Below are 13,050 nucleotides of genomic sequence, written 5' to 3' on the forward strand. Positions count from 1 at the left end.
AATAAATTTCTATTGTTTAAACTACCCAGTCTGCAGTTTTATTATGAGTTCTAGCAAACTGATACAGGAGCTTTCTCAGTGTTTCTCATGTTTTCCTTATTCCTGGAATGACATGTTCCTCTTGTCTTCCTGAGAAATTTAACCCATCCTTTAAGGCTAACTCAATTGTCACCTCTTCTGTGAAACTTTTCCAAATTCTCTGTGTTCTCGTATTTTGACATTTTTCTTTTATAGCACTTTTAATATTGTGTCAGTGCCTGTCTCTTGTACAAGACTGTGAATCCTTTAAGAAGATCAGCCATACAAAGTTCATATTTGAAATCCCAATACCGAGTTTAAATGCTTGTTGGATGAATGGATGAATGGGTATATGAATGGATGAATGAATGAGTATAGGAGATGCAATTTCCCCTTAAGATGCCGTAATCCCTGCTGCCCTCTGGTAGCTATTTATTCTACAACACTGTATCTTAGGCAGTTCATGGATTCTTCCAGGTAACTTGTTTTCCAATTTATGAAAAATTCCCCCCTCATATTTTGGTATTACCACAATCTACTCTTCTTGTTACATCATCCATCAACTTCTGATCATCCTCCTCATTTATTGAGAACTTTTGTACCAAGACCCCAGTCTTCACTACCCTAACATCAGTGACTTCCAATGACATATAGATCATCCTTCTCAAAAACAGATTCAAAATTTCTTCCTTAGCCCTAACATGTTATCTACATCTTACTTCAGGAACTCATTACTTGGCCACACCCAGACTTCATCATCACAAAAAAGATTTTCATATCTGGATATTTGGGCTCTGTAGTAAGTTGAATAATGACCCCCAAAGATGTCCACATTCTAATCCCCAGAACCTGAGACCATGTTACCTTTTATGGCAAAAGAACCTTTGCAGATGTGATTAACTTAAGTATCTTGAGATCAGAAGATAACCTTGGGTTATCTGGGAGGGCTCAATATAATCAGAAGGGTCTTTATAAGAAACAGGCAGAAGGGTCAAAGTGAGAGAAGTGACAACAGAAGCAGAAGTCAATGTAATGTGAGGCCATGAGAATCAGAAGGCAGGCAGCCTCTCAAAGCTGGAAAGGGCAAGAAAGCAGGTTCTCCCTCAGAGCCTCCAGAAAGAACACATCCCTGCCAACCGGGTTTAGATTTATGACTTCTAGAACTGTGCGAGAAAAACCTATGTTGCTGTACCCACTAAGTTTATGGTAATTTGATAGAGCAACAATAGGAAACCACCACAGGTTCCAACAGACCAATCTCTAGCCACAGGCTTTTGTTCTTCTGGCTCACTCAGTCTCTTTCAGTACAACTAACCCTATCCTCACAACTGATGTTCTCTCTCTGGCTACATTTCCTTTCCTAGACACATAGACACGATGATTTTAAATGCTAACATCTCTCTTCTCAAGACATCAAGGTCCTAACCTGAGCTAGGTCCTCAGTCTCTCTTTATTCTTTATATGACCTTCAGGAGCTCCTTCTTTTTCTCAGAGCAATAGTTCTAAACCAAGTCACCTGCCCCATCACTACTTCTCTCTTTAGTAAGTTACCTTGACTTCTATTTTTGAGATAAAACTGAGGTGTAGCATGAGCTGCCTCCAGCATGCCCCCTTGCTGCAGTCCCCCCAGCTCTCACTGTCCCTGCTTATTTCTCTCTGCTGCCTCTGCCTTACAGACCTTCCCTCTCTCTTCCCTTTGCTCTCTCTGTGCAAGTTGATTAAGTTTGACATATATATACACGCATGAAACCACTACCACAGTAATAACTAATATATCTGTCATCTTCAAAACTTTCGTCCTCCATTCACCTAAAATAACTTACTTACTTCTTTACCTTTTCCCAACGTTTTCCAACTTTCTATGAAGACTTTATTGACACCACCCGATCCCCTGGTTGACCACCCTTCCTTCGCATTCCCATTTTATTATACATACTTCTACTGCAACTGTCATACCACACATGATAATGTTTTGTTACATTGATCTATGTGTCTTTCTCCTTAACTAGACTGAGAGTTCCTTGAGGTGAATTACTGTGTATTATTTGTCTTGTTATCTCCAAGTACTTTGAGCACTTGCCTGTAATGTTTTAAGAAATGGTAAGAAGGAAAGTAGAAAGGACCTAGTGAGATGGTGAGTGATGTGGCCAGACAGCAAGCCTCCTCCCACCACATATACACACCGTCACCACCACCAAACATCAGTCGTGCCTCTCGCCTCCTCCCTGTGATAAATCTGTTTGGAGACTAAGGCTGGTCCCAGATCTCTAGGCAGAAACTCATTCCAGTCAAAATGACAAGTGTGCTGGCATGTTCATCTGAGAGTCCTATTTCATCAAATCCGCTTCAGAATCAGGAAGGCACTCTTGGCTACCTCCGTACTCCAGACCATCTGGTCAGGTGGCACAGCGCCCACTTACAAGGTCAGTTTCTTACTGCCCTGAACACTCCAGTTTATGCTGTAAACTTTCTCTCTGACCTATCACAGGAAAATCTTCAAAATCACATTAGTCTCTTTCTCATCCACTTCTTTCAGTTCTTGGCTGAGTGGCAGGGATATTTCTCCAGAGCATCATTGTGATCTAACTGTCTCTCTAACTGAGGACAATGAAATGGTCTGGGAGGACAAAGAGGGCAGCACCCACTTCTTATATTCCTTTTTTGTGGAATGGAGAGCAGCAGTGAAGTGGTCTCTGCCATGGAAACAGTGGACCACATTCTGGGTTCTCAAGGATGTGTCCAGTCAGCTTCGTGGACATTCTGATCCTAAATCAAACTGTTTGTATTAGAATTGACAGGCATTAACTATGCTTCACATCTAAATGATGGTTCCTTTTGTATTCAAAAGAAATCGTTGCCACAACAGTAGAAATGAGAGAAGCCACAATATGTTTGCTTCTTGTTGGCACATTTTTGGTTGGAGTTTGCCTGCAGAGTCCCCTAACATCTGGGAACTAATGCTATAATGATGAAGCCTGCTAACATCATAGAGAAAGCTGAAGATGAGCAATCATAAATAACTATACAAATGATATGCAACCTGTGCCAAAATAAAAAGGATAGCCACATTGCAGGCAGAGCTCCTAGGGACCAAGATGGGGAAGAAACCTGACTTCACATGACACCGACACGTTCTTACACATGGTCCACTCTACTGTCAGGCATTCAATCTTCCTGTAGGTAATTCTGTCCGGGTAGATTTCAAAGCAAATACATTTGAGGATTGTCTGAAAATGCATCTCTACCTCTGCCTTCTTTTCCTATACATTTGGGAAAAAGGGGGAAGACGACATGGAGAGGGTTAGAAACCAACTCTCACCCTTGAAGATTCAACATAAAGGCTACCTTCTCTGTGAGGTTCCCTCTAAACCACTGCAACCCCCAGTGATCTGTCCTTCCCCTGAATACCTATAAGATTTTGCATTTTACTATATACCATACTGACTTGCATTATTAGTTATCCATTCATGATTCAGGAACTTGTCTCCCCAATAGGCTGCCAGGTCCTTGAGGACAAGGACTGCTCTATTCGTCCACAGTACCTATTCACAGTGATTGAATACAGCAGATGCTCAAAACATCTGATTGCTTGGGTAATGCCACCAGCAAATAACCCCCAAATCACAAATATGATTTTGTTGCACAGTATATGAAATTTAAGGAATAAATCTATCTCTGTATTAAGATGTACACCTCGTGTTCTGCAATTCCTGAGAACAATGTACGTGAGCTATGTATTGGGGATTGCACGGGGGCGCCGGAGGAAGCGGGGTAAATTGTTAAAATGTATCGGGCCAATTAAAAAAATGCCCACATGGGATTAAAACAAACTGGATTACAGAGAGTTTGCCTAAGCAGTAAGAAATGTTGGACGACTCCATTTAATAATGAAAGCTAGAAGTCTCAGTCGTGGAGCGTTACTGCCGGCACGGCCGCTCTCTGCTCCACACCCCTGTGGGAACTTTGCCCCACCGTTGAGCACGGGTTCTGCAAGCCGAGTTTGGGAGACCACTTTCCGCTGGTGCTGTCACGGCTGCTCCTCGCCACCAGGGGGAGCAGCGCCCAGCGCAGCGCCGCGCCTCGGGCCGCGCGGCCGCTCTCCCAACATGCCCCGTTCCGCCGCCATCGACCCGGAAGTCGTCCCCGGCGGCCGCCGGCCGGCAGCCGTGACAAAAGCCGGGCTGCTGGTGGCAGTCGCCCGGGGACCCCAGCCCGGCGGAGGGTTCCTCCGAGGGCGGCGGCGGAGACACCGTTGTGCCCCCGCACATCGGAACTCGGTCTGGGCGCGCCCCCCAGCGGTGTATGACCCGGTGTTCGGCGTCTGTAAGTGTTGGGTGAGGGGCGCCGTAGGCCCTGCCCCGCCCTCCCCAGGCAGCGCGGCGGCTCTCCGACCGCTGCATTATAAAGGCTGCGGAATCTCCGCTGGAACGGGCTGGCGCGAGGGGGAGAAGCAGTACCGCCTCTGTCGCTTTGCAGTGCCTGTAGGACGCCGAGGGCCCAGAGCCCCGCCCGGGGCCCTGAATAGGGCACGCCAGATAGCCTTGTCTCCGTACACAGTTAACGCCCCATTCCCGAACCCAAGTGAAGTAGAAGGAGGGTGATCGATCGTCTGAGTAGCCATCCGCCCCTTTTAGCCATGAAGGCAGAGACAGCGTCCTCGTTACAAGAGGCTCCAGCTGGGTGCAGCTGGAACCTCAATAACCTGCTGAGTAGCCGGAAGCTGATGGCTGTGGGAATCGTGCTCGGCTGGCTCCTGGTCATCCACTTTCTGGTCAACGTGTGGCTCCTGTGCCTTCTGTCTGCATTGCTAGCGGTGCTGGGAGGATGGCTGGGCTCAAATGCCATTGTGGGGGCTTCAGGTCGACTGCACCTGGAACGCTTCATCCCAGTGGCCACCTGCCCTCCAAACCCTGAGGCAGAGAGGCAACTGGAACTGGAGATCGACCGCACCATCCAGATGATTATTCGGGACTTTGTGTCGTCCTGGTATCGCTCAGTGAGCCAGGAGCCAGCCTTTGAGGAAGAAATGGAGGCCGCCATGAAAGGGTTGGTCCAGGAGCTCCGGAGGAGGATGGGCATGGTGGACAGTCATGCCCTTGCCCAGAGGGTTCTGACTCTCTGCGGTTGTCACCTGCAGAGCTATATTCAGGCGAAGGAAGCCCTGACTGGGAAGCAGAGTGGTACAGTTGAGCCCTCCCAGCTCTGGGAGGCTTACTGCCGAGCTACTGCCCCACATCGTGCTGTGCAGAGCGCCAGCACTGAGGTCACTTATACACGTGGCATTGTAAATTTGTTGCTTCAAGGACTAGTGCCAAAGCCCCACTTGGAGACCCGGACCGGTCGCCATGTAGTGGTGGAACTCATTACCTGCAATGTAATCTTACCACTGATTAGCAAGCTGTCAGATCCTGACTGGATCCACCTCGCACTTGTGGGCATCTTTTCCAAGGCCAGAGATAATCCGACAGCCTTGGTTAAACCAACTTCCCCAGCCAGTGCCCTGGAAAAGCCCTCAGTGCCCACATCTCTGCCACTGATTGTTGAGGTACAGAGCCTGCCAGAAGTGAGAGCCCCTTCTCCAGCAGCAGCGCCGGTGCTCCTGAACTGTAATGAGCCAGACCGGCCTTCCCATCACTCCCCAGAAGTTGAAGAAGGCCATGAAGCAATAGAGGGAGAACTGGGTGGAGTTCCAGAAGAAAGAAAAGTAGGAAACAACTCATCTCATTTCCTACAGCCAGATATTCGAGGCCCTTTGTTCTTATGTGAAGACACAGAGCTGGAGTCTCCATTGTCTGAACTGAGCAAGGAAACCATCATGCTCATGACCCCAGGCAACTTCCTCTCTGACAGGATCCAGGATGCCCTGTGTACCCTGGAGGGTCCCCAGTCTCTGGAGTCTAAGGATGTTGAGGGATCCGAAGGAATTGAAGGAGCAGAGGCCGAGCTGGGTCCAGGAACAGAAACAGAGACAGGGCTGCTGGTCTCCTTGCTGACTTCCTGCCCAGAGATCCACATTGACACAGCAGACAAGGAAGTAGAGCAAGGAGATGTCACCTCTCTTACAGCTTTGCTGACAGATCCAGAAAGGACCTGCCCCCCACGACCCTCATGCTTAGAGAAGGCTCTCACCAATGGTGTGAGCTCCGTAGATCCTAATCTGCCACAGGTTCTGCTTTCCTCCTCTCCAACTGGTCCTCTCAGCTCAGCCACCTTCAGCTTTGAGCCCCTGACCAGTCCAGATGGCCCAGTTGTCATCCAGAACCTTCGTATCACTGGTACCATTACTGCTCGAGAGCACAGTGGCACTGGATTCCACCCATACACACTCTACACGGTGAAGGTAATAGGATTAGAATTATGGTCACCCACTCTGGGCTGGGAATGGGTTTGGAAAGCAGAGTCAGTGAAGCTAGTATTCTCAGGGAGAGAGGCTACTCTTCATTTACTATGTTTAATTTGACAAGAATCCATATGTAAATGGTCTGAAGATCATTTGTAAAGCAGAGTTGGCTTCTGTTTAGTATCTATGCAAACAATCCTAGAATCTCAGGGTTCTTAGGATACTGAGGGTCATATTTTTCAGTGGTTCCCAATATAGAGTCTTGTCCAGAAATTCTCTTACCAAACTTCCCTGTTAATTTCTTTCTTTCCTTTCTTAATTACTAGTGTCTTTTGTACTTTGTTTAGGCAGGAAGTTTATTTACCTGTATATGTAAATATACATATTTACATATAAATAAATAAATATATATGTATAATATCTCAGAAGGTACCAGGTTTCTAATTCCTAGAGTTGTTTAAGCACAGAAGTAGGAACTACTTGGCAGAGATGATATGAAGGTATCATATGTATCATCATGTATCAGGTGGTGAGTTCAGTTACAGCAGTGGCTCCCTAAAACTGGCTTTAGGATAGACTGCCTCCCAATCACCTGAAGAGGGATTTTTGTAAATTCTCATTCAGATCTATCAGAGCCTATCAGAATCTATTTAAAAAGCAGCCTAATTGATTTTTGAGGTGCAGCCAGGTTTGGGAATGTATGAGTATCGATTAGTGTCGCTCAGGGAGCAGAATATTCCACAGAAACTCCCAGGTGCCCTAAGTTTGAGAGCCCCACCCTGAATTCTGTCTGTGTCTCTCACCTAGGCCTTTTCCTTCTCAGTGCTGGTCTGAGGGACTACTACTTTGCGCATGTCAGTTCATAATGAATACTTCTCTCTGGCTCTAGAAAATTTTAAGACAGCCTTAAGCCCCACCAACAAAGAGATCATTTTTTCCGTCACCTGCCCCACAGTATAATACCTCCTCCAGACAATAATGGTAACCTACCCCTAATGAGAACAAGTACATACATAGTTCTTGCACATCAATCATTATATCTTAACTGCTCTGTCAAAAAGTCTACCCTGTACTGAGTTGCAGCTTTCATGCTGTTCAGGGTGTTTGCTCTGGGGGAACATTCAGTACAAGTTGTCTTTTCCCACATACTGGCCCTCTACGCATATGAAGACAGCAAACTTTGACCCCTTACAACATCTCCAGTCTTCATGTGACTTCCAATCATACAGATGATATGTGCTTAGAAAAAAAAATTTCAGTTTAGCTCCAAGAATAATAATCTGCCCAAAGCAAAATAAAAACACATGTTCCTTTAATGCGTTGCAGGCAAACAAATGATTTTATTCATCAGCTGTTTTGGATTATTTGTTCTTCCCCCCCAACTAACATAATCAATCACTGGTCAAGTATAATGGCAAATGGTTATCCTCTTATAACATCCAACCCATAATTTAGGAGTGAAAGAGGTGCTCTTGTGCCTTCTGTTTTATACTCTTTGAGATGTGAAAAATAGTAATATAGCCATTTTAAGATTTATTTCAGAGCGAGAGAGAGGGAGACAAGCGGGTGGGGCAGAGGGAGAGAGAATCGCAAGCAGACTCCACTCCAAGTGTGGAGCCTGACACAGGGCTCGATCCCATGACCATGAGGTCACAACCTGAGCCAAAGCCAACAGACACTTAACCGACTGTGCCACCCAGGAGCCCTATAGCCATTTTTATAAGTAAAGAAAGTGTTGCAGGAGGGAGTTTTGAGGTGGAAGGAGGGAATGGACAACAGCAAAACTCATTGCTCTTTCTGGGCCACATATGTTGGGAAACACATCTCATTCCTTAATTCAGCAGCCCTGGAAATTTGAGTTATTCATTACAACTCAGAGCAGCAATCAGATCTACTAGGTTCAGAAATAGGGGCACCTGGGTGGCTCAGTCAGTTAAGCGTCTGCCTTTGGCTCAAGTCATGATCCCAGGGTCCTGGGATTGAGCCCCACATCGGGCTCCCTACTCAGCGGGAGCCTGCTTCTCTCTCTCCCTCTGCCTGCCACTCTGCCTACTCGTGCGTGCGCGCTCTCTCTCTCTCTCTCTCTTAAATAAGTTTAAAAAGAGAAAAGAAAGAAAAGAAACAGAATAGGAACGTCTCCCTCCCTTTACCTCTACTCTGCTCTTACTGTGTGGCCATTGAGCTGATGCCCTAAACAAATGTGTTCATTCAACAGTATGAGACGGCCCTGGATGGTGAGAACAGCAGTGGCCTGCAGCAGGTGGCCTACCACACTGTGAATCGCCGCTACCGCGAGTTCCTCAATCTGCAGACGCGTCTGGAAGAGAAATCAGATCTCCGAAAGTTCATAAAAAGTCAGGAGTTTCCCCAGCCCGCTTTACACATCTAGCTCCCTGATATGAGAGGCTGGAGGCCTACTATTTGTGGGGAAGGATGGAGGAGGAGAACATCAAGGGGCCCGTGTTCCCCCAGTTTGCTTTCAGATGTTTTGGGTTTTAGTACTGGCTAGCACTGATCGCATTCTTTCTGAGGCACTTCTTTGCCACTTAATGCTTTGTTCTGGGGCCCATCTAGTTTAAGCTTAAGAAACTTTCACATTTCCACCTGTGTCCGTGAGGTAGCGTGAGACGTTAAATCAACTTTTCCACATACATACAGAGATGAATTGCTCTAAAAATAGTTTCCAGAAATGCTTGCCATCCTTCCTTTAACAACCAGGCTTTTTGGGTGTTTGCTATTTGATACCCATAAGGCACAGGAACAGTAAAAAAATGTAATAAAATTTAACTCTAAAAATAAGCTAGTAAGCAGCTACTTTGTTTAAAAAAACAACAACAACAACAACAACTGATGATCACCCAAATAAACTTTTTAATAAGTTTAGGCATAAGTTGTGGATTTCAGTTATGCATTTTCTTTCTTAATAACAATAGTTACTACTGAACCAAGCTTGAAAACGTATGCCAGGTTGTCTTCTACGCACTTTACACATATTAGCTCATTTAATTCTCCTAAGAGCTTATGAGATAGAGAACTATCATTATCCCCACTTTACAGAGAAAAAAGTCAAAGAAGAATTAGGCATTCTTATAGTAGGGATTGGAGCAAAAATTTAAACTCAGGCACCTAGACTTCAGAGCCCTCATTTGTAACTACCGTAGCATATGGCCTCCTATACCTTAGCGTGAACACTGATAACGAGAGTAGATTGTATGTACTATATCCTTGGGGTATATTTGGAACTCCTGAAATAAAAAAATCTCAGGAATATATTCAACAGTTCTGTTTCCTTTACATATATGATGTATTTTATATGGAATATCTCTCAGTGAATGTTAAGTGAATGAGTTTGTGTTTTTGTTTTTTTTTTTTAAGATGTGAAGGGTCCTAAAAAGCTCTTTCCGGACCTTCCATTTGGAAACATGGATAGTGACAGAGTAGAAGCCCGAAAGAGCCTCCTGGAATCCTTTCTAAAGGTCAGCATCCTTCTGTTTCGGCTGTGCTCTCATTCTAATTATCAGATACCCAAGCCAAGTTGGAGAGACTTGGGGACCAGAATTTCTCTTTGAAATCCTTCTTGTGTCTTTTGCAGCAACTCTGTGCCATTCCGGAGATTGCTAACAGTGAGGAGATGCAGGAGTTCCTTGCTCTGAACACAGATGCTCGTATTGCCTTTGTCAAGAAACCATTCATGGTGTCCAGAATAGACAAGGTACCAGCAGGGCCACTGTGTGCGCTCAGCTTTAGTTTCTCACCAGAGTGTAGGTAGTGATTGAAAAATAAAGGAAGTAGTGGGTACAGAGAGAAAGCAGAGAGGAGTCCATAGAACGTGGACTAGAATTTTTAAGACCTGTTGCAAATATTGGTTGGACCATCACCTTGCTGAATTACAGTGAGCAGCTCGGACACTGTATGTGTACACATATCTCCTAGGGGATATTATGACATTGTTATTCTAGCGGAGGAAGGTGAAGATAGATCTGTACCTCCATAGATCGGTGGGGGCAGGAAAGTTTCTCCTGGGGATAAAGATCATTCCTGGTGTTGGTCACTCAGGAAGAAGAGCCCCAAGACAGGACACTAAGCTTGATTTAGACCGGTATAGTCTAAATCTCTGCTGGAGAACAGAGCATGGAAAGAATTACACTTTTTTTGAGAGGGTGTCTCAGAACCTTTGGAGATGGTAGGAGAAGGACATTTGTGGAACACGTATCCTGTAGGCAGTGATTACCAGCTGATTTTAGAGTCTCCAGGGCACACGTCTGCAGTTTATGTTTATCCAAAGATGGCATATGTTTTAAAAGGTTAGAAAACACTGACTCATTGGCAGAAGGCGGGCCTCTCTCTAGACTTCAGAGGATAAAATGAAAAAGTGGAATTTCATGTGGTAGGAATTAGGAGACATGCACTGCTGTGAGGAAAAAGCTGCAAACTGGAAAGGGATGAATGAGGTAGAATCCCCAGAATTCCATGCAGATGTGTCCATCCACACAGATGTGTTCACTCACTGACTCACCAGCCACTTACTGCTTGCCTGGTCAAGTACGAGCTTGACCATGAACAGGACTAGCTGCTGGTGATACGGCAGTGAACAGAGCAGATACGGACCCTCCCCACAGACTACAATTTGGTGAGCCTTGAGAGCAAGTTATGTTTTCTAAGCTGCATTATCTATTCATGCGGTCCTCTGTGTTCTTTCCCTGGTTTGTTATCCCCTGTGCTTTACTGTCATCTTACTCTGACACTTCAGCCCTGTCTCAGCTGTGCTGGCCGTACTCCTTGTAGAGGGTGAACACAGGCATGAATTAAGGAAGGCGTGATGCTGCTCTGAGCCGGCAGTGTTAATTAGCAAGGAGCACCAAAAGAAAAGTAAAGATTTCTTCTCATTTCTTTGGTATTTTAGGGTTTCATTTGTACATTTTATATGTACATTTTATATCTATATGCCATTTTTCCATTCTGAGAAATACAACTCTTACTCTTCAGTGAGGATTGTTCTATTTGGTCTTTATGAGTAGTTTATATCAAATGCAGATTCCTAAATTTTGACATGAGTGATTTTTGTTACTCTTTCTGTAAAGAAGAGAAATTGTTTGGATTAACTGGAAAAACCAGTTCTTTACTCTGTGAATTTACTCTGAACATGTTAATATTATATATGCTTCTAGAAGGTATTTCTCATTTGATAATCTTTACTCTTTCTCTTTTCCATATATTCCTACCTATATCACTTCCATTTATTCAGATCTTGGTGAAAGTATTATTGATTTGGAAATTAAAAATCATTCTTTCATATACAAGGAAAGAAATTGAAAAATGAAAAGTATTTCACCAGCCTGCAGAACTCCCAGCTTTTTATTTATCTCACTGTTTTGGTTTCTTTTCCCATGGCATTGTTTGTCTTAACTCTGTGAGGAAGCAGATTTTTATGGCCATCGAGAAAGGAGGGGATGGTTGCCAATAAATGTGCCTGGTATCTGACGATGCCGATGAAAAGTCTCCACTAGCTACCCTAGCTATCTGCTCATCTTCATTGCATAAAGCACCATGAGACAACTGCTCATTTGGTGGTTTCTGTCTGACCCTGCACCTCTGACCCCTGCAGATGGTGGTAAGTGCTATCGTGGACACCTTGAAGACAGCATTTCCTCGCTCCGAACCCCAGAGCCCCACAGAAGAGCTGAGTGAGGCCGAGACAGAAAGCAAGCCCCAGACAGAAGGCAAGAAGCCTAGCAAGTGAGAAGCCCTTCAGTCACCCGGGGACCCTTTCCAGTTCTCAGGGTGATTGCCAGTCCTAAGCCAAAGCCTATCCCCACTCTCCAGCCCTAAGAGAGAGGAGATGGGTCATACATACCAGTTTTTATACAAAGCCAGACCTACACTCCTCAGTCCTCAACCCAAAGGAGCCTGAGATCCAGCATAGGCATCCCTGCTGAATGTCTTGCCATGGGAACCCAGAACTTAAACTGACCAGGGAGTTTTGACTAGAAGGAAAACTGTAGAATATGGATATTCTCCTTTTCTATTTTCCTGGAAAATTGAGGTGTTTCTTTCCTATTAAGAATTAAGGCTTATAACTGATCTCTGTTTGTCATCATTTCTGGAAATCTTAGCTCAGAAGATGCACGTACTAGCAATAAACAGGAAAGGGCCAGAATAAACATGCGTAGGGCCTATTTTAGGCTATTCTGTCCTGCACTAGAGTCCCACATACACTCTTTCAAAGCCAACATGTGGAAAGGAAGGGCACCACACTTAACCCTTACTGTAAACTTCATATCTGTATCTGGACCGTTATGAAGAGAGTGAGTGAGTGAAAGAGAGAGAGAGAGAGAGAGAGAGAGAGAGTGTGTGTGTGTGTGTGTGTGTGTGTGTGTGTTGGGGGGGTGGAGAGTTTGTATGTTTGTGTCTGTATGTCTGACTGACTGTCTTTGTCTCTGTGTTCATGTCTCATGGACCAGCACTAAAACAATTTTTAGCCTTTTTTTACTGAGCCCATATTTTGAAGAGTGACCGTGATATCTGTGCTTTTAAGAGCCTTGAACATGAGGTTAGCACTTGTGGTCCCTTCCCTACTTTTATTTGGAACACTAGGAGAATAAGTGGATGTATGAAAAGGGTACTAACAACAACAAAAACCTTGGTTTATGCCACTTGTCAATTTAATCTCCAACATATTTTTAATGAGTATG

The 13,050-nt window shown here is 44.9% G+C and overlaps 1 protein-coding gene across 6 annotated transcripts in view; it reads left to right on the plus strand.

Moving 5' to 3' along the window:
- Positions 1 to 4,152: 4,152 nt before the first annotated feature.
- The window catches only part of SNX19 (sorting nexin 19), a 42,022-nt gene continuing 33,124 nt past the window's right edge, over positions 4,153 to 13,050 (plus strand). For 5 of the 6 annotated variants that reach the window (XM_036096483.2, XM_036096488.2, XM_078058762.1 and 2 more), the window contains exons 1-5: positions 4,153 to 6,358; positions 8,574 to 8,712; positions 9,734 to 9,834; positions 9,951 to 10,070; positions 11,964 to 12,094. In XM_036096483.2, the coding sequence (XP_035952376.1) occupies positions 4,655 to 6,358; positions 8,574 to 8,712; positions 9,734 to 9,834; positions 9,951 to 10,070; positions 11,964 to 12,094 (2,195 nt within the window). In that variant the 5' untranslated portion in view covers positions 4,153 to 4,654. Of the gene's footprint in view, positions 6,359 to 8,573; positions 8,713 to 9,733; positions 9,835 to 9,950; positions 10,071 to 10,232; positions 10,989 to 11,963; positions 12,095 to 13,050 lie in introns of those variants that run through there. The other variant, XM_036096487.2, reaches the window with a different exon arrangement.

Source organism: Halichoerus grypus, chromosome 11 (genome assembly GCF_964656455.1).
Source record: "Halichoerus grypus chromosome 11, mHalGry1.hap1.1, whole genome shotgun sequence".
In the NCBI taxonomy this organism is placed as follows: Eukaryota; Metazoa; Chordata; class Mammalia; order Carnivora; family Phocidae; genus Halichoerus; species Halichoerus grypus.